The sequence below is a fragment of the Trachypithecus francoisi genome, unplaced genomic scaffold (assembly GCF_009764315.1).
Source record: "Trachypithecus francoisi isolate TF-2019V2 unplaced genomic scaffold, Tfra_2.0 Lachesis_group15, whole genome shotgun sequence".
Lineage (NCBI taxonomy): Eukaryota > Metazoa > Chordata > Mammalia > Primates > Cercopithecidae > Trachypithecus > Trachypithecus francoisi.
The window spans coordinates 25,485,026-25,507,568 of NW_022681460.1; the positions used below are offsets into that span (position 1 = coordinate 25,485,026).

The 22,543-nt window shown below is 39.1% G+C and overlaps 1 protein-coding gene and 1 long non-coding RNA gene across 9 annotated transcripts in view; one reads left to right on the forward strand and one right to left on the reverse strand.

Annotated features, from left to right (window-relative positions):
• The window catches only part of NCOA7 (nuclear receptor coactivator 7), a 159,132-nt gene that overhangs the window by 15,797 nt on the left and 120,792 nt on the right, over positions 1-22,543 (forward strand). For 6 of the 8 annotated variants that reach the window (XM_033234473.1, XM_033234476.1, XM_033234472.1 and 3 more), the window contains exon 2: positions 19,015-19,128. In XM_033234473.1, the coding sequence (XP_033090364.1) occupies positions 19,079-19,128 (50 nt within the window). In that variant the 5' untranslated portion in view covers positions 19,015-19,078. Of the gene's footprint in view, positions 1-11,371; positions 11,573-19,014; positions 19,129-22,543 lie in introns of all 8 variants that reach the window. The other 2 variants (XM_033234471.1, XM_033234470.1) reach the window with 1 other exon arrangement.
• LOC117097029 lies at positions 988-22,024 on the reverse strand. The gene is made up of 3 exons (XR_004442779.1): positions 21,978-22,024; positions 5,439-5,579; positions 988-1,292 (listed from the first exon to the last, which is right to left on the reverse strand). It is a non-coding gene; the product is annotated as an uncharacterized LOC117097029 (long non-coding RNA).

Genomic DNA, 22,543 nt, shown 5'->3' on the forward strand with positions numbered 1-22,543 from the left:
TCGAACTCCTGACCTCAAGTGATCTGCTTGGTTGGTTGATTCCATGGATGCAGAACCCATGGATATGGAGAGCCACCTGTGCATGTCCAAATCAATTTTTTTTAGCAGCCCTTGCTTACTTTACTAATTCTCAAACACTGTGTTAACACCCATTAAAAATAGCTTTGGTATTTATTATGACACTCATCTGAGAGAGTGTCTTTTATGCCTCCCACTCTAGTTTTCTTCTTTGGTTGGTACATAAAGGGGTGAAAGCCTCCATATAGGGTGTCACTGAAGTTTGGGGATCAGCCAGGTAAAAAGGGTACTCTTAAGACATTGAAAGGATTGAACATTGACCCTGATAGATGACGTGAGCCGTCTAGAGAGAGTGGTCCAACCTAAGAGGTGACTCCTAAGTATGTGAATGAAATATTTTTAATTCCAACCCAAGTAATCAGAGATCTTAAGTGCTTGGTTTTTATTGCAAAGTGCCTGGCATGAGGTAATTTGCTTTTGATAGCTGATTAACAGAGGATTTAGAGAGTAAGAGTTTAATAGTGTTTGTTCAGCACTGTTCATGTGGAATTTCTGACTAGTGGTTTGTTCTTATCACTAACCAGATATGCCTTATAGAATAGAAATAATTTGTGAGATAAATTCGTAGGTCTGAGATCCCTTAAGAGTTTTCATGTTTCTTCTGCGATTGGGGCACTATACAAACATTGAATTTATTGACTTGTTTCCCCAGGCATGCTGATATCATGAAGTGAGGGTGCTCTTAGTAGCAGTGCTAAATATTCTCGCCACTGGATAAGTGTCGCCCCTGTAGTATGGGATAAATCTCAATTTCAGGCTATTCATGGGTCTGCTGGCAAGGTCTGCTCAGTTCTGTGGTTGCAGGTGTTTATAGCTGAGCCCTCATCCCTAGTTTCCGGTGATTTCCCCCAGGGTTCTGTCTGTCTATAGTGTCCCACTGAAACAACTAGTTAGCAATACTCTTTGATGTTTTGAATCACAGTGCATTCCAAAGTAATTTCTATTTAACATGTCTTAACTCTTTGAAAACCTTTATAACAAGAAATAGGAATAAAATATTCACAAAACAGGAACTTAAGATGTCCAAGACATGAAAATAATACTGACTTCATGGCATCAAAGAAATGCAGATTATTAGATTTTAAAAGTCAGTTACAATGCTGGCAAGACTGAGGTTGTTTTTAGGTCATGAAGGGTAGAATGGTATACCTTCAATGGAGAGCAGTTTGCACCATGGACTCCCTTGGCACTCGTGATTCTCTTCTGAGTATATCCTAAGGAAACAATCAGATGTTAAGCTGAAGTTCCATGATGAGTCCATGATCTTTGAGAGGCCACTGATATAGTAGAAAGGTTAAGAGCAGGAATGCCAGAACCGGTTATGTGGCTTGGAATCCTGTTCCACCAGTTACCACTTCTATGCAGTTAGGAAGTTAATTTCTCCACACTTTGAGTTTTCTCATCTGTCAAATGAAGATAATAATAGTATCTACTTCCTACATTGTACAGAGAATTAGGTAAATTAATTTATGTAAAGTACTTGGAACCCTGCCTGGCACAGAGTAAGCAACTGTGTAAGTATTAGTTATTATCAGGGGTGTTACTGTAAAAATTTGAGAAAAATTCAACAGTGGAGTCATTTTTTTAAGTGATAGTAAATGCATATGAAAAGATATTTAGCCATTAAAATAATGATTTTGAGCAATATTTAATTACATGGAAGATGTTTATGATAACTGAGTTAGACTTAAAAAGTATATACAAAAAAATTCTCATTTGATTTTAAGATGCATTTGCATAGAAAACAGGAAAGTGACAAACTATTACTTTTTTCTCACTAAGGGGATCATAAGAGATTTATGTTTTCCTTTTTCACATTTTTATTTGTTATCCATATGTATTGTAATTATAATTATCGAACATTATTACAATTATGTATCATCCGATTTTTATATTTTTGACTTTTTAAAAGCAAATGCATATTCATTTTGACATATTTTACTTTCTCTTCCTCCTTTTAAAGCTACTAATATTTCACTTCCTCAAAATCTTCACCCACACATCATCTGCTTGGTATTTTCTTGCATTTAGCTCTCTTGCTTTATGTATAGATCAGCTCCAAGCCTGTTTCTTCAAGAATAAGCAGACCAAGTAAAATGACTTAAGAGATTTTAGTGGTGGTGACTTTCTCCTGGAAGTTTAATCCCAAGAATGTGGCTTAGATGATGATGTCTCTACATTTCATGCACCCAGCCTTCTCTTCTACTCTTCCCTGAATGAACTTGGCACTTTAGTGGGGTCAGAATCCTCAGTAATCCCACACATACAGGAGAATAATTCCTGCCTCCAAGCCTTTGCTGTCCTTGCTAGCTGGAATTTCCCTCCACATTTCTTCCTTTAAAATCAGTCTTCCGCACCAAGTTTATACTTAATTCCATGAATACTTTCCAACCCATCTATTGTATGCTGACTTCAGTTCTTTTGGCACTTAAGCATTTGTACCACAAATGAACTAAATATTGGCTTACTTTATTGCTTAGTTGTTCTTTTTTTTTTTTTTTTTTTGAGACAGACTCTCGCTCTGTCGCCCAGGCTGGAATGCAGTGGTTTATCTCGGCTCACTGCAACCTCCACCTCCAGAGTTCAAGCAATTCTCCCGTGTCAACCTTTGGAGTAGCTGGGACTATAGGCATGCGCCACCATGCCAGGCTAATTTTTTTGCATTTTTAGTAGAGACAGGGTTTAACCATGTTGGTCAGGTTGGTCTCGAACTCCTGACCTCAAATGATCCGCCCTTCTCGGCTTCCCAGAGTGCTGGGATTACAGACATGAACCACTGCACTGGGCCAGTTCTTATAGTAAGCTTATAGAAGTTGTGTTTTATATTACTCAGTGTCCTTCTATTTTCTAGCACAACGTTATCCACATGCGCGTAGAACACAGGAAAATCGGACGTTGTTGTGTTGATGACATTCTTAGAGATAAAGTATGAGTGTTCTGTTTCATCATCCCCTTTGCTCATCCTTCTATTTTCCTTGTTTTCAAGATCAGAATGTTATATCATTTGGGTTCTCAGTCTTACAGATATTTGCCTGAAGACTTGATAATAGATTTTCATTTCTAACATCTAAAACTTAAAGGGTTTAATTGCAGAGAGCACCACAGTTAGCAAACACATTTATAATAGGGGGCTAGTAGTATAATATACAAATTAATCCTAGTTACAAAGACAATCCTATCAACTTTAAAATATTGCTTGTTTGATCTAGACAATGTTATGAATCTGTCAGATAATTATTAAGTTTATAAATGTGTTAGAATTGTATAGGTCCATTTCCTGGAAAGGACTAGATCCCAGGGAATGTTGTCACATACCTGCTGTCATAGTCTAGACTGGTGGTTTCTAAAGTGCAGTTCATGCCTCACGTGAAGGTACAGAAAGAAATTGTTAGAATGTCTTTATTTTCATGACTTCTATTTTAGTTATATGCCTTATCATTATTAGTATAGAAGACGTGTTTTTATAAGTAAAATTAATTAGAGGCTTATGCTCAGGTACTTTTATTGATGTGGAATAAAAAGTGGAGACCACTAATCTAAATAAAAGGCAAGACCTTACCGTTTCATAACCTGAAGTCAGTTTCTGTTACTTAGCCGTAACAAGTCAAAAATCAACTTATTGAACATAAATTCTGTGTCCAGCCTAAACAAAGAGTTGTGATGTGTGCATAATTCTGCATGGATGAGCAGCATAAGACACATTCCTTGCCTTTAGAGAGTTTACAGTCTGACTGGAAGGAATATGGGCATAAGGAACAATAATTAGAAAATGACACAAGGGGCCAGGCATGGTGGCTCATGCCTGTAATTTCAGTACTTTGGGAGGCCAAGGCAGGTGATCACTTGAGATCAAGAGTTCAAGACCAGCCTGGCCAACATGATGAAACCCTGTCTCTACTAAAAATACAAAAATTAGGAAGGTGTGGGGGCACACGCCTGTAATCCCAGCTACTGGGGAGTGTGAGGCAGTGAGGCAGGAGAATCGCTTGAACCTGTGAGGCGGAGGCTGCAGTGAGCTAAGATCGCACCCCTGCACTCCAGCCTGGGTGACAGAGTGAGACGCCATCTCAAAAAAGAAATAACATAAAGAAAATGACACAAGGTAGCATAAGTGTGCGCTGAGAAACTTAGCAGTATGAGTTTGTCAGTGTAAAATTGCTATAGAAAGTGTGATAGGAGTGGCATAGTACATGGTGATTCTGCATTCTCAGAATGTTCCAAAGACTCTTATAGGATAAAATAATTCTTTATCAGGTCAGTTCTTAGTCCACCTACCCAAATACACTGTGCTTGAACTGTCTCCTGGACCCAGATGTTAACTGGATGAACAAAAAGCTCATCGAATTAACATCTGGGCCCAGGAGGCAACTGGTAAATAATTTTTACCAATTTTCTTAATGGCATGCCTGCATTTCCTTTAAATTATGAGAACGTGGCAGAATGGACATGTTGAGAAAGTAATAAAATTTTTGGAGCAGTGATAGTGTATAAAAGTAATTTAAACAGTGATAGTGTATTAAAGTAATTTAAAGTCAGCGTATTAGTTTCTTAGGGCAGCCATGACAAAGTACCAGAAGCTGGGTGGCTCTAAACATGTATGTTCTCACTTTCTGGAAGCTAGATGTTCAAAATCAAGGTGTCAGCAGGGCCATGTTCCCCCTGAAACCAGTAGAAGAATCCTTCCTTTTCTCTTCCTAACTTCTGGTGGTTTGCTGGACCTTGGAGTTCCTTAGCTTGCAGCAGTATAGCTCCAAGTGTGGCCTGTGTCTACATGGCATTCTCTCTTTGTGTCTCTGTCACTACATGGCCATCTTCTTATAAGGATTCCAGTCATATTGGATTAGGGCACCACACCACTCCAGTGTGATTTCATCTTAACTAACTGTATCTGTAGTGACCCTATTTCCAAATAAGATCACATTCGGGAGTACTGAGTATTATAATTTCAACATACTTTTTTTTGGAATGCTGTAATTTAACCTATAACAATAAGTAATATCAACCCTTATATATAAATATACCAAGACAATGCACAATTTCTTGTTAAATGATGCCTTCCCAGCTAAAACCCCATAGCCATGCAAAGTGATTATGGGGTAAATGACAACTGGAAGAAAAGAAAGCCTCCTCTGCTATTTGTGTCAATTGTCTTGTGTCTGGGCTTTGGTATCTCAAGCCTTGGTAGAATTATTCATATAAACAATAATATGTACTATGTGGTTTTGATCTTTCTGGTAAAACTCCACGAAGTAATTTGTGGATCAGGATGGTTCTAAGGGTGTATTGGGTTTTTTGTTGTGATAATGTTACATAATTGTCTCCAAACCGCAGTGGGTTATATCCACAAATATGTATTTCACCTTCATGGATTTGCAGGTTGACTGTGGTTTAGCTACTCCTGGCTGGGTTCTGCAGGCTGGCCTTGGCAAAGGCTAAGTCGGATGCCAAAGCTGAGGTACAGGTTCGGGTCTGTTCCACATGTCTTCATCCTGGAACCCAAGCTGAAGAGGGAAAAGCAGCTACCTGGAGCATACTCTGCTGGTGGGGAGCAGAAACTTGCCAGGTCTCTTAGTGCTTGAAGTCAATATGAATATGACTATTAATCCTCACAGTCTATTGGTCAAAACAAGTCACATGAAAAATCAGATGTGGTCATATACTCTGTATACTAGTGCAAAGCATCACAGAGCTGCACAGCAAAGCGTATGGATGCATAATTATCTTACAGCAAGGGAAGGAGTGCATAATTAGGAACAACAATCCAGTCTACCAGAAAGCCATTTTCTTCTGAATTCTACAAGTTTTATGACAAGCAACTCAATAAACCTTTTAAAAAAAGAACGTTTACCATAGACTTGATTTCTTAACCCAGTCTGCTAGAAATTTATAGTTGAATATTAAACACATAATTTTTTTTTTTCAAGAAGAGGTCCTTGTCCTTCTCCATGCTGATTTAGTTTCACACTGGGCATACTCCCTGCTGCTTAGACACTTTTTGTTATGTCTCATTCCTGAACCCACGTTTGTGTATTTACCACAGTCCATATTTTGCTAACCACAATACTACATGCCTCTCTCCATTGTTACCAAGACATCTGAGGCAGAATCTGGCAGAAATGCTGTTGTCTTGAGTGTGCTCTTATAGATAACATTTTCATCGGGGATAAAACTGTTTCTGGTTTACAGATTTGATTGTTAATTGTGTGGCACTATTGAAATATAACCCTGAATTGTGGTTTTCGGGGATGTCCTACTTTTAACACTTTCCCTACCAGCACTGGCCCGTGTGACCCAGCCATTTTCTTACTTTCCTATTAGCGCTTCCTCTGTGTGTCGTACATTTTATTTGGCATAACTTTTTCATGCCCCTGTTTTCTGATAATTTTATGTAAATCTTATCTCCCTTGTCAAAAATTGAAGTTTCTGTAGAGCACATTGGGTCCTTTTTATAGTCACAGGCTTCAGATAAATAGTACAGTTGTAGGCATAAAACAGGTTTAAGTGCTTACTGAATTGAAGAAAATTGCTCATAAATACATTACAAGGCACTATTTAGGAGTAAGCATAAGTTGTTTATTGCCACTTATACTGTCCATGTAACTATGCTGAAAGCATATTAAAAAAATGATAATTCAGTTATTTTATTTTGCATTTTTACAGGTATGAATGTATGCCAGTATATTTTGAAAATGTGTTCAATTGCAGATCTCATCCACAGAAGGCAAAGAAGTACATGGCCTTTTCTTTAGTGAAATGGTAGTTTAACTGGTAGATTGTCTCTCATTGATAAAGTCTTAGAAGACACTCAAATTTAATTCTTGAAAAGGAGTGTTTGCTACTCATATACTATATGTTTTTGGAAAGGCATTCCATTTATCTTTTAATGCCTTTCATCTATCCAATTTTGTTGGTTTTATCAGTTAACTTTTTTTTTTTATTTTTATACTTTAAGTTCTAGGGTACATGTGCATAACGTGCAGGTTTGTTACATATGTATATTTGTGCCATGTTGGTGTGCTGCACCCATCAACTATCAGTTAACTCTTAATTCAGATCCACGAAATAGCCCCCACCAAATAATAATAAGTAGTAATAGTAGTAATGGTAACTACTGCTCACATTTTTTTTTTCCTCTCTTGAAATTGATTGCATTGGGACCCAGTGTAAGACCAGGACACATGCATTGGTGATGGCATTTGCTGTGAGCACAGGACCCTGGCACAGTGATTCACATTGGCACATATTCTCTGCAAGGATTTGGGGAATGAGATTGAGTTCTGTACCAGTCTAGAGACTCCAGAAGTTTGCAGCTTATTTCCTTTGGACCGGAGCTAGAATATGTCTGCAAAAAAATCAAATGGGCCAGAGACTGTATGGTTTTAGGAATGAATCTGTCTGGTAGTACTAAAATGAATTCCAGAAGTAATTGAAAACAAACTTTTCTTCCCATGTCTCCTGTTTATTGATGCTACTTGGAGCCTAATGTCTTTAGATTTGTCTTAGAGACGATCTGAAGTGATCTTCCAGTGCCACAGTATAGTAGGGGGTGTCTCCAGAAACTCCGCTGTGGGTGAGGCAGGCATCATATTTTGCACACCTCTTGCGACAGGTAATCAAAAGCATGTCGCAGGTACCCAGTAGTGATTGATAATGAGAAAGAGGATGTCTCTTATGACTAGGAGATGAGATCAGCAGATAGAGTATTCTGTTTTCATTACCTCCAGTAACTTTCTGTATGACAATGCAGATTTGGCCCTTCTAATCTTTGTGTGCAGGTAGAAAACTTCAAAACTGACTTCTTATACCTTATGAGTATTAATGAGAGAATGCATTCAATATATTTAAAATATTTGGTAGAAATGTTATAGAACTATAATTTTTTAATTCTAAAAATGAGCTATAATTTTAGTGCTTAGAAAAAAGCAGGCTTTCATAATTTAAGAGCAACAAAGAAATAAATATTTTTTTTAAAAAAGATCAAAATTCCAAAGTCTGACTATCTGTATTTACCAATTCCATTTTCTGTGGGGAAATAGATTGGTTTCTTCTGTTCTCAGAACTTAAGGGGTAATTTAGTGAAGTAAGAGAATGTGGTTTCCAGTTAGCTCTTTAAAAACCTACTCAATGCAATAAATAGTTGTTGAATGTACTGACATGTTTACTAAAGTGCATTTAGTATGAGTAGTAATGGCTAACCTCAATACAGGTCAGTATTTATATCCTTGAAGACAGTTGGCCATAAAGCTGTATTCATCCTCTTATTCTTTTTTTTTTTTTTTTGAGACGGAGTCTGGCTATCACCCAGGCTGGAATGCAGTGGCACGGAATCGGTTCATTGCAACCTCTGCGTCCCGGGTTCAAGCAATTCTCCTGTCTCAGCCTCCCGAGTAGCTGGGATTACAGGAATGCGCCATCACACTGGCCAATTTTTGTATTTTTAGTAGAGATGGGGTTTCACCATGTTGGTCAGGGTGGCCTCAAACTCCTCACCTCAGGTGATCCACCCGCCCCTGCCTCCCAAAGTGCTGGGATTACAGACGTGAGCCACTGCGCCTGGCCCCGTCTTGTTCTTTTGAACTGTGGCTAAATCCAGGAAGAACTAGGCATTGATGTGAAAATTATGTGTAGTAATAGCCCACCCTTACAGGCCATTATTAGTGGTTCCTTCTTTGGGGTCAGACAGAGCTGATCATTCTGGCTGTAACTCTTAGAGCTATTTGACCTTGAATAAATTCTTTAATTGTTCTAAAGTTCAGACTCTTTATCTGGAAAGAATTGAGATTAACTCCCTCATGCAGTCATAAAGATTAAACCAAGCAGTGTGTGTAACAGTATTGAACAAAAAATTTGGTGCATATGGTTAATGTCAATAAATATTTAACTATTTCCTGTCATCTTTACATTTACTAGGCCTGCCTAGCTTGATAGTTTACTATTTGGGGCGGATTTGAATGTGGCTCTTCAGGTATATTGAAAATGGTATTTCATGAACACTTGGATATTTGGATGCGTGGAAATGTCAATGGACAGCATTTTCTGTTCCGTGGGGCACCAAATTCTAGTCATTGATTTTTTACACATTGAGTCTGTGTAACAGCCCTTTTGCAGATAAAGAAACTGAAGGTTAGAGAAATTAGGTAACTTACCCAAGGCTACATACCTTGTAGGTGGTGGAATCTGGATTTTAACCAGGCCTATCTTATTTTAAAGGTACCCGTTGGCTGGGCACAGTGACTCACACCTGTAATCCCAGCATTTGGGGAGGCTGAGGTGGGCAGATCACCTGGGGTCAGTAGTTCGAGACCAGCCTGGCCAACATGGCAGACCCCATCTCTACTAAAAATACAAAAATTAACTAGGCATGGTGGCAGGTGCCTGTAATCCCAGCTACTTGGGAGGCTGAGGCAGGAGAAGCACTTGCACCCGGGAGGCAGAGGTTGCAGTGAGCCAAGATCATGGCATTGCACTCCGGCCTGGATGACAGAGTGAGTCTCCATCTCAAAAAAAAAAAAAAAAAAAAAAAAAAGTACCCTCTGCCTTAATAGCATGGGTTAGGTGTTATTCAGATGAAGCACAGAGCATATGGAAAACAGAGAACTTCTCAGGTATATGAAGTTTATAAAGTCTCGGCTTTAAAGGAATTTTTGAACTTAAAACATTTAATTTAAAAACTAATTTAAAATACTAGTTTACTTGTGAGGCTTGATTTTCCTTTTGATAGTTATTCTCATTGGTTGTGGTTCCCTTTCCTGGGGCATTTTGGTTGGCATGGTTATGGGAAGGATGCTACTGGCATTTAGTTGGGGGCAAGCAGAGGTGCCAAATGCCCTGTAATGAGTGAGGCAGTCCAAGAAAATGAAGAATTGACCCTTATACTTGGGAATTTCATATCTTCTTCTGTAGGAGCAATATGAATCTATAATATGTCTTCTAATGAACTGTGTCTGAGAATTTACATATTGAAATACCCGTGATCAAATACTTTCCTTTGGGGCATCATGATGATTTTATAAAATTAAGTGTGTAAGTAGGTTACATGATCTATGAATTTCATCTCAGTATTATGAAGGGCGTATAATAAAATGGTTTACATATTTATTTAGATGACGTGTTGAATTTGATAAGGCTGAGAACTGCGTCTCTACAGTAGTCATATAAAACAGCTGCTCAATATGTGTTCTGTCACTCTTGAAGATGAGGAAGCCATTCCATCTGCAGGCAGCTGTTTGCACCCACCTCTCAGACAGTTCTTCCTTATACTGAGCCGTGGATCTCTCTCCCTCTGTATCTAATGTCTAATTCTAGGTTTACCTCTTTGGAGATCTGTCTATCAAGCCTAAATCCTTTATTGGATAAAGATCCTTCAGATGTTTAAAAACAGCTATCATTTAATCCAAGTTTTCTCTCCTGACCAACTCCTTTGACTAATATTCTTAAAATCTAGTTTTATGCCATTTAACCATCCTGTTTGTTCTAATTTCCCTGTAGTGTGAGATCCCTAGCTAAATGCAGTAATCCTGATGGAGTCTAATCCTCAAAAAGGGTGTGACAGACTATTATAATCTGTTTATTCTGGGTTGATAGCACTAGTGGGTTTTTTGGAGGTGGGTGGGGAGGAAGGTGCACAGTGGAATTACCCAACTGTAATTCCATATATGAACCTTACTGTCATCTAAAACCACAAATCATATTCACTTGTGCTAACACTAAACTGTACCGCTCTCATTTCTTAGTACCTCACCAGTAAAACCTGAGATTCATTGGGAGCAAATTTCCACCTCATAATAATTGACTCCTTTCTACAGACAGCCGAGGGCTTTTGAATCCTAATGCTGCTATCCAGGATGTTATTAAGTACCTACCTCTCCAAATGGCTGATAAGGGAGGCCTCTATGTTTTTGTTCAAGTTAATGGGAAATATACTCATGAGGACAGGGCATAAGAAAAAATACTGTATTAAGCTATTAACATTCCCTCTCCAGGTTCAGAATGGATTTCAGCTCTCAGAGCAACTGAGGTTGGTCAGTCAGTCAACACATACCTCTTAGTACAGTGATTCAGTGATTTCCTTTATTCATCTAATCATATAAACATCCACCTACACACCCAACCCACATTTCTCCATCTTATCCATAAGCAGACAAGAGAAATTTATCAAATGCCTCTTAAGTGCAGTTACATGTGTTTTCCTCATTTTCCTAATCCACTAGAATAGTAGCTATGTCAGGGAGGGAAATTAGGTCAGTGTGATTTGACTAAGCCAGCATTCCCTGACTGTCCTCTCTTCTACCAGCCCTTGCACTCCAGCCATACCAGATCACTCAGGATTCCCCGAACAGCACACATTCCTGCCAGAGGCTTGCACATCCTCATTCTGCCTGATGAACCTGACCTCTTCTGCATTCACCATCTGGGAAACTCCTGCACCTCCTTCCCAGCCCAGCACTGGCATCACCTGTGACGTTGCCGGGACACTCCTTCCCTTTGAGGCAGTGTAAGTTGCTCAATGCTCTGTGCTCTGTGGTTCCTTGTGACCACTAGTGTCAGAGCACTCACATCTCATTTTATCAGCTGATAAGTTATAGTTGCCTCTTCTTCCTGAGCTTCCTGGGTGATGAATGCTGTCTTCCTCTTTGTGTCTGCAGCAGAATACTTGGTCCATGGTAGATGTTTCCAAAAGCAACCCACTTGTCCTGCCGAATCGTTGGCTTTCTGGGATCATTCTAGATCTCAGGGTCCACTGCTCCCTTCTCTATTTTCTTACCAAACTGCCTTAAATGATCATTTCTAAAATTTTCCTGGGAATCTATGTGATGATATGCTTCAGTGTATAGTTTGCACAATTACCCTTTCTAAATTAAAATGCATTTGCCTGTTTTCAGGCTTCTGGCATTTTCTACATCTTCTACAGTTCCTCACCCAACCAGTGACTTTTTAGAAATCTCATTTGCATGTTCTTTTCTAAGAGAGAACTTGTAAAATGATCTCTCTAGCCCAGAGATGGGTCTTCATTTAGAGTATGTAGGAGATTTGATGGCATCTCTTGACTTATCTTAGGTAAAAGAGCACTGAAACTCACATTTGTTTAATTTTTCTCAGGTCAAATTTGAGCACCCTAGGCAGAGAATAATGGAATAGGAGTTGATAAGTTCTCCATTCATTTTGCCATCCAAAGATGTCAAACCCTTTCCCAAATAGCAGATCCGGAGCCCATCCTTGATCATCACCTTGCTTCATCACCAGGAATAACTTTTTAGTTATTTGTTGCCATTCATTTTTAGGTTTGTTGTTGTTGTTGCATTGTTTTTGTAACAAGCATTTATTTATTTGGGGGGTATTATCTGATTGCTCCCCTTTTAAGTTGTTTTTTTTTTTTTTGAGACAAAGTCTTGCACTGACACCCAGGCTGGAGTGCGGTGGCACAGTCATGGCTCACTGCAACCTCCGCCTCTCAGGTTCAAGCAATCCTTGTGCCTCAGCTACCTACATAGTTGGGACTACAGGCATGTGCCACCACACCTGGCTACTTTTTGTGTTTTTAGTAGAGATGGAGTTTTGCCATGTTGGCTAGGCTAGTCTCGAACTCCCGACCTCAAGCCATCCACCTGCCTTGGCCTCCCAAAGTGCTGGGACTATAGGCATGAGCCACTGCGTCTAGATACCCTTGTAAGTTTGTGGCACACATTTATATCTGGTTCTGTGTCCTTCCCAGGTTTCTCTAAAGTTATAGGGAGTGTTCAAATTTCTGACCTTGTTTAACATTAAAATTTGAATATTCTTGCTTTGTTTAGATGACAGTGTGGCTTTGAGAGACGGGACACCTGTTATATTTTGGTACAAATATAACTATTTTCTAGGAGGAAATGCCTGCATAGAAAGGTCCATTTTGGTCTGTTCCTTACGTGACCAAACACAGTGTGACCATTGTGTACTCCTGTCATCATTTCATTTGTATATTAAGAAACATGTTGTTGGGAAAACAGCTGATGGGCCTCATGGATATACTGCTGTTTTCCTAGTCCTGACTTGTTATACTTGAATATTCAAGGAACTGCAGTATGTTGGAGGTGAATCCAAAAAGTCATGCTTTGCTGTGTGGGTCCACAGCTTTGTGACCCACAGCTGAGAGACTGAGAGGTACTAATTAATTTCCTTAACAGCACTAGCTGTGCTGCGGCAGCGATTTAAATCCAGGCTGGTATACACTCCAGTGTCTTTCAATAACCTTTGGAGCCAGAAAGCATTTGGAGATGAGCTAGAAAAAGTAGTCCAGAGTCGACAACATCGCATGCTGCAGCTCAGAATTTGCAAGTTAAGACACATGTACCTACCCACTGGGACGGGGAGATCATTGAGGACCTCCAGCTGTGTAACCCACAGCTGTGTGGGTCAGTTTGATGTAGTTAAGGGGTCTCTGCTGGTTCTGTTCTTTTAAATGGTGCCATGTGTACAAACAAGGAACACTTTGCTGATGATTCAAAAAATACTTTGTCTTCATCACAGCTCTTTTGAAGTAAGGATTTTTATGTGCTATTTTTATTTGAATAATGAAGTGGATTTAAGTTAAATTGACTATCCTGATTTAAGATTGCAGAAAAAAATATTTAGATGGAAGATTCATCTTGTGCTTTCTCATGAAATTCTTTTTGGTCTGCAATACATGGTAAATGCAGGAGACTCTTAGAAGTCAGCAATTAGATGAGTCTAAAGTGTATTGATGTGAAGGAAAGTCAACATTAAATGAACAAAAGGCTTTTAAGAAGCCCATTATGACCACTTATAATGGAAAATGTAGTTCCCATTAGAGATTGATTTAAGGAGCCCTGGTTTGTCACTGAAGCATGAAGGCTGCAGTGTGGTGTTCTGTTTAAATCATTTTTATAGCATTCTCTACTGAGCTCCTTCTGGTTAATCTGTTGGTGTGTCTAAACCTGTAAGAACTGCATCTATCTTGTTTAAGGAATATAAAAATCTCCAGAAACTTAAACCAAAGATTAGCATATTTTTCATTTATCTCATAGGATATTGAAAAATTTTTAAAACGCCTTACTGGTTGTAATCAGACACAGCAGCACCAGATGTCAGCTCTTGGATCATTTAATCTTTTTGTCTTGTGCATATTTTCATAAATATTTTTCTACTTGAACCAAATATCAGTTTCTGGCTCAGCTTAAAGTATAAAAATTTTCCAGTTAGATTGCTGTAACTTCATTTTTATTCATGACTGAAAATTTAATAGAGATCACTACTTTTTTGACTTGTAGGAGATGAACTTTAAAATAAACCACCTGACCCAGGGCAGGGCAGAGAGCCTAGGATTCTGATCCTTCCTGGAGTCTGAGGGAGGCTGGCATGAGACTCCATCCTCTATCCCTAAGTAATTCTTAATTTGGGAAGAATTTTTGGATTTGTTTTGGTCTGCCATGTAATTGACCTTATCCCCATTTCTGGATTAATTTAACTCCTTGCGTAGCTTTTACATGGATTTTCTGCCTACTTATGTGGCAGTTATTTAGAGAAGTATGGTAAAAGTGAAACATGGTGGTTTTGACTCGAAGGAATTTATGGTTGGGGCCAGGAGACCAAGTGAAATGCTGTTGTCACACCGTATATGATTAAGTGCCTTGCAGTAAGTGATAGGTGATATATGAAGTTTGCTCTTTAGGGGAGAGAAGGGCACACAAGTGGTCAGGAAAGCCTTTGAAGTAGAATTGGGCCTTGTCAGAAGGAGGAGCCTGGCAAGGTTGCCTCATGCCTGAGGAAAGAATGAGGATAAAGGTGCAGAGTTGGGGAGGAGCCCAGGGGGTTCAAACCACAGTGTGAAACTGAGCTCATGAGAGTTAGACACTCAAACGCCTTCTTTCCTTTTTCTTGTTTCCCCTTGCACTTGAATTCTTGAATGAGTACTAACTACCCCAACTCATGGTAGCATGACTTCCACTCCCAGTATGTCACTAATGCAGTCCTGTTAGAGTTCCTCAATGACCTCCCTGTCCCAGTGGCTAGGTACATGTGACTTAACTTGAGAATTCCATGCTGCAGCATTGGATATTGTTGACTCTGGACTACTTTTTCTAGCTCATCCCAAAGGCTTTCTGGTTCCAAAGGTTATTGAAAGACACTGGAGTGTATACCAGACTGGATTTAAATCACTGCCGCACCACAGCTAGTGCTGTTGAATTAAGGAAATTAATTAGTACCTCTCAGCCTCAGTTTAATGGAAATGAGGACATCTAAATCATAGTGTGGTTGAAGGATAAAAAGATAACATAGGGATAATATGTTGAAATAAATGGCTCTTCATAGGCAGGCATCAAGATTAGTTCCCTTTCCATACCTGGTAGCCACTCTTTCCTTGCCTGAGTGTGCCTATCCCCTTTCACTTCTATCCCTTTGCTCTGGCATTCCCACTTTCTGGAATGCCCTATCTCTCTTTTTTACCCATTGAAATCCTAACCACTCTGAAAGGTTTATCACCTCAAGCAGAATTGAACTTCCCATCTTTTGGATTCTTAATATTATTCATTGGACAGCCCCAAGTTACTATCCTACAGTTTAGTTATCTGCACAGTCATATTTTCATGACTGGATGAAAAACTCCTTGAGGGCGAAGTCCAAGTCAGGGATATGAAGATAAACTAGTAAGAGCTGAGACTGTGTACTCCCTTGTTTCTGTACAGGGCTGTGTGAATAGTTGTCAGGCTTCCAAGGTGATCTCATCATCATATTGTTTTTTCTCCTTTTCTTCCTAACTACAAGCATATGCTGATTATTTCTAATTTCTTTCCTCTAGTCTTTACTGCCCTTTTGTGCTTTCGATGTAATCATACGTCTGGTGAATGTCCCCAGCTCCACTATCCCATAGCCGTCTCAAAGGCACCATGTCCACAACCGATCTCTTACCTCCTTCTGCTGCCCTGTCCTACATGGAGCGTGCCCTCTTCATGTATATTGTACCAGATCTTTGGTGTCGTAGCCCACACAGTTCCTGAAGCAGAAACTTGGAGGGCATCCTTCATTCCTTACTTTCCTTGTTATCTACACTGCATGAGTCACCAAATCTCAACTCATCAGCCTCCCAAGTATTTCTTGAGTCCATCACTCCTCTTTCTATGTCAACTACTGCTGCCTAGGTTTGGGTGCTCCTCCCTCAATTAGTTTGACTGTAATTTCTTTTTAGTGAATCTACTTCACCCTGTCCTTAAATCCTCTCAACTCCATCCTCTGCCTCTGCTGTCTGATGCTACACTCCATCATGGAAAACCCTCTGGTGGCGTCCTTTCATATACATCGCAGATGAGAAAATTGGTTTTATCTCGTGGACCAGCTCTGATCGATTTGGTAATGGCTCTGCAAATGCTGCCGCTGAGTTCAGCATGAGCAATTGGTGGCATCTGACAAGGTACATTGAAAGGTGTGGGCCACACATAGCCTAACTAGGATTAAGTCCAAGCTCCTTAGAGTGGCATACTAGGCTTTCTGTGACCCAGATCCTGCCCATGTCTTCATCCTCAGCTCACTTTACCCTGGAACAGCAGGGAACTATTTTGCCTTCTTGCTTTTGTTCAATCGAAACCTGCTTGCTCGTACCCTTTACCTAGGAAATGCTTTTTTTTTTTTTTTTTTTTTAGACGGAGTTTTGCTCTTGTTGCCCAGGCTGGAGTGTGACGGAGTGGTCTCGGCTCACTGCAAACTCCGCCTCCCAGATTCAAACAATTCTCCTGCCTCAGTCTCCCAAGTGCTGGGATTACAGGCGCCCGCCACCACGCCCAGCTAATTTTTGTATTTTTAGTAGAGACGGGGTTTCACTATGTTGGCCAGGCTGGTCATGAACTCCTGACCTCAGGTGATCCACCCACCTTGGCCTCCCACAGTGCCGGGATTGCAGGCGTGAGCCCCTGCGCCCGGCCGGAAATCCATTCTTAACCTACAACCTTAGTGTGTGCTCAGGGTACCTGGGGTGGGCCTTGCATAGGGTTAAGTGTTATTTAATTTTTTTTAATTGGCAAATAGAAATTATATATATTATATTTTTTCAATGATATTTTGAAAATATACATTAGAAAATGGCTAAATTGAGCTAATTAAGTATTTTTCCTGAGGCCTCTTTTTCAGCAGTACATATAACATTGTCTTGAAATCTTAAGTGTCTCTCTGGAAAGACAATATATACTGTTAGAGCAAATATCATGGCTTTATCTTTGGCCTCTGGTACTTATCATACTCCCTTTCATGTAGTATGTATTGTGGATTAATTTGTTTATTGAATTGAAATGAATTAGTAAATAATTTTGATTGTGAATACACTTTGCTTTATTTATTTATATTTACTAATTTTTTTTTAAATTTTTTTTGAGACAGAGTCTCCCTTTGTCACCCAGGCTGCAGTGCAGTGGTGCCATCTCGGCTCATTGCAACCTCTGCCTCCTCGGTTCAAGTGATTCTCGTGTCTCAGCCTCCCGAGTAGCTGGGATTACAGGTGTGCACCACCATGCCTGGCTAACTTTTGGTATTTATAGTAGAGAAGTGGTTTCACCCTGTTAGTCAGGCTGATCTCAAACTACCAATCTCAAGTGTTCTGCCTGCCTCGGCCTCCCAAAGTGCTGGGATTACAGGTGTGAGCCACGGCTCAGCCTGCTTTTTTTTAATTTAAATTTGATTGGTGAACTTCAGGGTGAAAGGACAAATTTTAGGAATGTTAGTGCTCTGCAGAAATTTAGACCGGTGAATCAGGCAATAAGTAGACATTGGAAATTTTTGAGCAGGGGAGTGGTATGATGAAAGTGGTATTTAAGGAAGCTTGATCTGGAGACAGCCTTTTATGTTATAGGCTTAAGCCACTGCTGGCAAGCGTGGGTGAGGGTCGCGGGGGGGTGGAGAAGAGGGAGAGGCAAGGGTTTAAAGCCATGCTGAGGAACAGCTTCTTGTGTCTTTGTACTTTCATTTCCACATTTGCTCAAGTGGGATGTACTTGCTGGCATGTTTCCGAAAATAAAATAGAGTGCTGAAGTTATTTTTATTTTTTAAAAAAGAACATTCTTGTAAAACACCTAAGTGAGCCATTTTACATAATTATCTGAGACATATTCATTATTAATTGCTTGGGAAGGGTGATTATGAGTTCAATTTTTTTTTTAAATAATTAGCATCTACATAGTTAGGCTACAATCTTCCAAAGTCAGTGAAGGTTTTTATTTTGGCATGTTTTTTTTTTTTTTTTTTTTTTTTTGAGACGGAGTCTTGCTCTGCCACCCAGGCTGGAGTGCAGTGGCCTGATCTCAGCTCACTGCAAGCTCCGCCTCCCGGGTTTACGCCATTCTCCTGCCTCAGCCTCCCGAGTAGCTGGGACTACAGGCGCCCGCCTCGTCGCCCGGCTAGTTTTTTGTATTTTTAAGTAGAGACAGGGTTTCACCGTATTAGCCAGGATGGTCTCGATCTCCTGACCTCGTGATCCGCCCGTCTCGGCCTCCCAAAGTGCTGGGATTACAGGCTTGAGCCACCGCACCCGGCCTATTTTGGCATGTTTTAAAATATATGAGGGAAATACTTCAGTTTTTGTTGCCCAGGCTGGAGTGTGGTAGTTTACTACAACTACCAATTGTAGTAAAATATTTTCTGCTGTTAGGACTACAGAGAGTAACCAGATTAGGGAGGGAAGACATCAGGCATTTAATGGATGAAACACCAGAGAGATAGGATAGTTAGAATAAATAAGATCTCCAAAGTTTTTATTTTGCTTTATAGTTTAACATCTCCATTCTGATTGTAGTTTCTCCCATTTAACATTTGCATTTCATATTTGACTCATGTGGCAGTCTTTCCTGGTTAAAGTTTATTTTTCATGTTTTGGTCCATGTAGTTCTACTCCATTTTATTCTTCACATTGGCCAGTGTAAACTTTTAAGTTTACAGTTGCTTTGTTATTTTTTCTTACAGGGTTATGACTCACTATTAAAAAGAGGGACTTTTTCCAAATACTTTGCACTTTTGATTGTGTATTATGGATACCAAGGAAGAGAAGAAGGAACGGAAACAAAGTTATTTTGCTCGGTAAGCATTCATTTTACAAAATTGTTATCAGTACTTTAAAGAAATATTTGAGCGAACTTTGTCCTCAAGCATTACTTTGCATTTTGTGTTTTGTGCTTGTTCATAAATAGAGCAGGTAACCAGGAGAAGTAAACTATACTTTGCTTCATCCATTTTATTCATATTAGAGGATTGTAACATTTGGTTCTTCTCTTTCTAGCTTTGACACTCCTCTCAGGCCAGTGTTGCTCAGCAAATCCAGCTGTCATGCTGTGACCTGCAAATTGCTCTGAATCCCATGTTTAGCAACCTACCTTGAATTTTAAATCCTAAGTGCTTCACTCCTACTGTTCTGTAGCTTAATTGGTTGGACTATAACTGAAAATCTCTGACACATTTAAAGCTTATCACCTTGTGGGGAGTCTATTACTAAAAAATACTCTTGTAGGTAGGTGAAATGGGTGAAATTATGTTTTTGAATCAGAGTCATTTTTAAGGCTGGAACTTGTCCAACATAAATAAATTTGTTGATATCTGAATAGAAGTAATTTAGTATATGATTGGTTACCATTTACAGATTTAAATGTCTATGTGGTAGTCAGTCACTCACTAATCATGAAAAAATGAATTATATGCTAAACATTTGTAAAACATTTTGATAAGCCAGAATGTTTTCAGACTCAGAGAACATAGGCTTAAAAACATTATGTTTCTCCTAAATTGAAATGCGTGTTAAGAACTGAATTTAGCCTCATTCCATCCCCAGTCCCCAGGCTGTGCTCATTAGAGATGCATTTACTGTTTTCTAAACCGAGCCTTGGAGCCAAAACCAAAGTTTACTGTTGATGTTTTTATATAGTAATTAAGCTAGATTTTAGGTTGATGATGGGAAAAGGAAGGAAACAATGTAAGGACCTACTATGTACTGAGTGCTTTACTTATTATTTTAATTGTCTTCAAAATAAATCTATGCCATCAGTTAATTTATCTCCATTTTACCAGTGATGCAACTAAGACTCGGAATATATTTTGTCCATTTCATGCAGCATAAGAGTCAGTATTAAACATAAGGCCATCTCCAAAAGGCATGCTCCAGTTAGGAATAGTAAATCATGAATAAGGTTTTGGGGAAGCACAAGTTAAACTACCAATTGTAGTAAAATATTTTCTGCTGTTAGGACTACAGAGAGTAACCAGATTAGGGAGGGAAGACATCAGGCATCTAATGGATGAAACACCAGAAAGATAGGATATTTAGAATAAATAAGACCTCCAAAGTTTTTATTTTGAGATAATTTTAGATTCACATGTAGTTAGTTGTAAGGAATAATAGATACCCCTATTCTTTATCCATAGTAAAATATCACAGCTAGGAAATTCACATTGATACAATCCACTAGCCTTATTCAGAGCGTTCATTGTATGTATGTTTGTATGTATTTAGTTCCATGCAGTTATATCACATATGTAGATTTCTGTGGTCACCATCAGTCAAGATACACAACAGTTGCATTGAAAGGATCCCACATGCTACCTTTTTGTATCCCTACTCACTCCTTCCATCTACCTGCCTCCTCTGACAACCACTATAATTTGTCATTTCAAGAATACTACGCAAATGGAATCATGTAGTATGTAACCTTTGGCATTTAGCTTTTTCTTCCCTTCAGCGTTACTCCCTTGACATCCCTCAAAGCTGTTGCATGTATCGATAGTTTGTTCCTTTTTATTGCACAGTAGCATTCCATAGTATTTTTTTAGTCATTTTTAGTCATTTACCCATCGAAGGGCATTTAGGTTGTTTCCAGTTTGGTCTATTTATGAACAAAGATGCTAGGTGCTACAATCATTTATGTACAAGTTTTTGTATGAGCATGAGTTTTCATTTCCCTGAGATAGCTGTCCAAGAGTGCAATTGCTGGGGTCAAAGGATAAGTGTATTTTTAGTTTTATAAGAAACTGCAATACTCTTTTCTGGAATGGTTGTAACATTTGACATTCCCATCAGCAAAGTCTGAGTAAACAAGTTTCTCTGCATTGTCATTTGGTGGTGTCAATATTTTTTATTTTAGCTATTCTGATAAGTATGTAGTGATACCTCATTATGGTTTTAATTTGTATTTCCTTAATGGTTAGTGAGGTTTAACAGTTTCATGTGCTTATTATTAGCCATATGTATATGTTCTTTAGTGGAATCGCTTATCTTTTGCCCATTTTCTAATTGAATTGTTTAGGTTTTTACTGTTGAATTATACACATTCTAGTCTTTTGTTGAATATGTGGTTTGCAAATAATTTTCTCCCGGTCTGTAGTTTGTCTTTTCATCCAGTTAACAGAGTTGCAGAGCAGAAGTTTTTAATTTTGATGTGATTCGATTTATCAGTTTCTCCTTCTATGAATTGTGCTTTTGGTCTGAATTCTAAGATCTCTTTGCCTAGCTCTGTGTTCTGAAGATTCTCTCCTGTTTTTCTTTTCTGAAAATTTTATAGCATTATGTTTTATATTGAAGTCTGTGATCCATTTTGAATTTATTTTTGGATAAGATATGAGTTAGGTCAAGATGGTGGTCATCCTTCTCCTCCCCCTCCTCCCCCTCTCCCTTCCTTGCCTCCTCCCTTTCTTCCTGCTCCTCTTCCTGCTCTTCTTCCTCCTACCCTTTCCTGCTTCTCCCCCTTCCTTCTTTCTCCCACCTCCTCCTTCCTCCTCCTCCTTACTTTCTTCTTCTTTCTTTTCTTTCTTCTTCACATGCCCTACATAGTGGTTTTAAGAGCTATAGTGCCTTCTCAGTCTGAATCCAAAGTTATACATCTTTTCAAATGCCTTCTGACTTAACTGTGGAATTATCAAGTGGAATTAGCAACAGAACTTACTTGAAAGCCAGTTTCTGACAATATAGAGCAGAGTTCTCTGGAGCAGCATACTTAAGAGCAGTCCAAGTAAGATCTCTGGAGAGAAGGATAAAATGTCAGGCCAAGGGTGAGGCCAAATTGATGCAATCTCAGTTTTCTCTAAACTAAATTATACCACCTTACATAAATCTCAACTAGTGTTCCGAGGAAGTCAAAAGGAAGATTTACCCTGATGTTGTGCCTGCTGCCACAATTACATATCTGAAACCCTAAAAACTGCTTTTTAGACTGTTTCCCCCTTCCACATTGCCTTTTTCCTCCTGAGTAGTTAAATAGCCAATGTTTTCTTTGTGTGCTATCTTATCATGTGGTTTCATAATCCTTGCATGACTGTGTTTGGTAAATAGTCCTTTGTCAAACCTGTTTTGTTGACGTTTTGCTCTTTAAGTTTAACATCAAAGTAAAGTTTAAAATACCCTATTTTAATAATTTTTGATCGAAATTAGTGATTTGAGGGTCACCCAGTCTTTCCTTTCTTATAATTTATCTTGAAATATGCCTGTGTAACTCTTAAGTAGAGGAGTGGA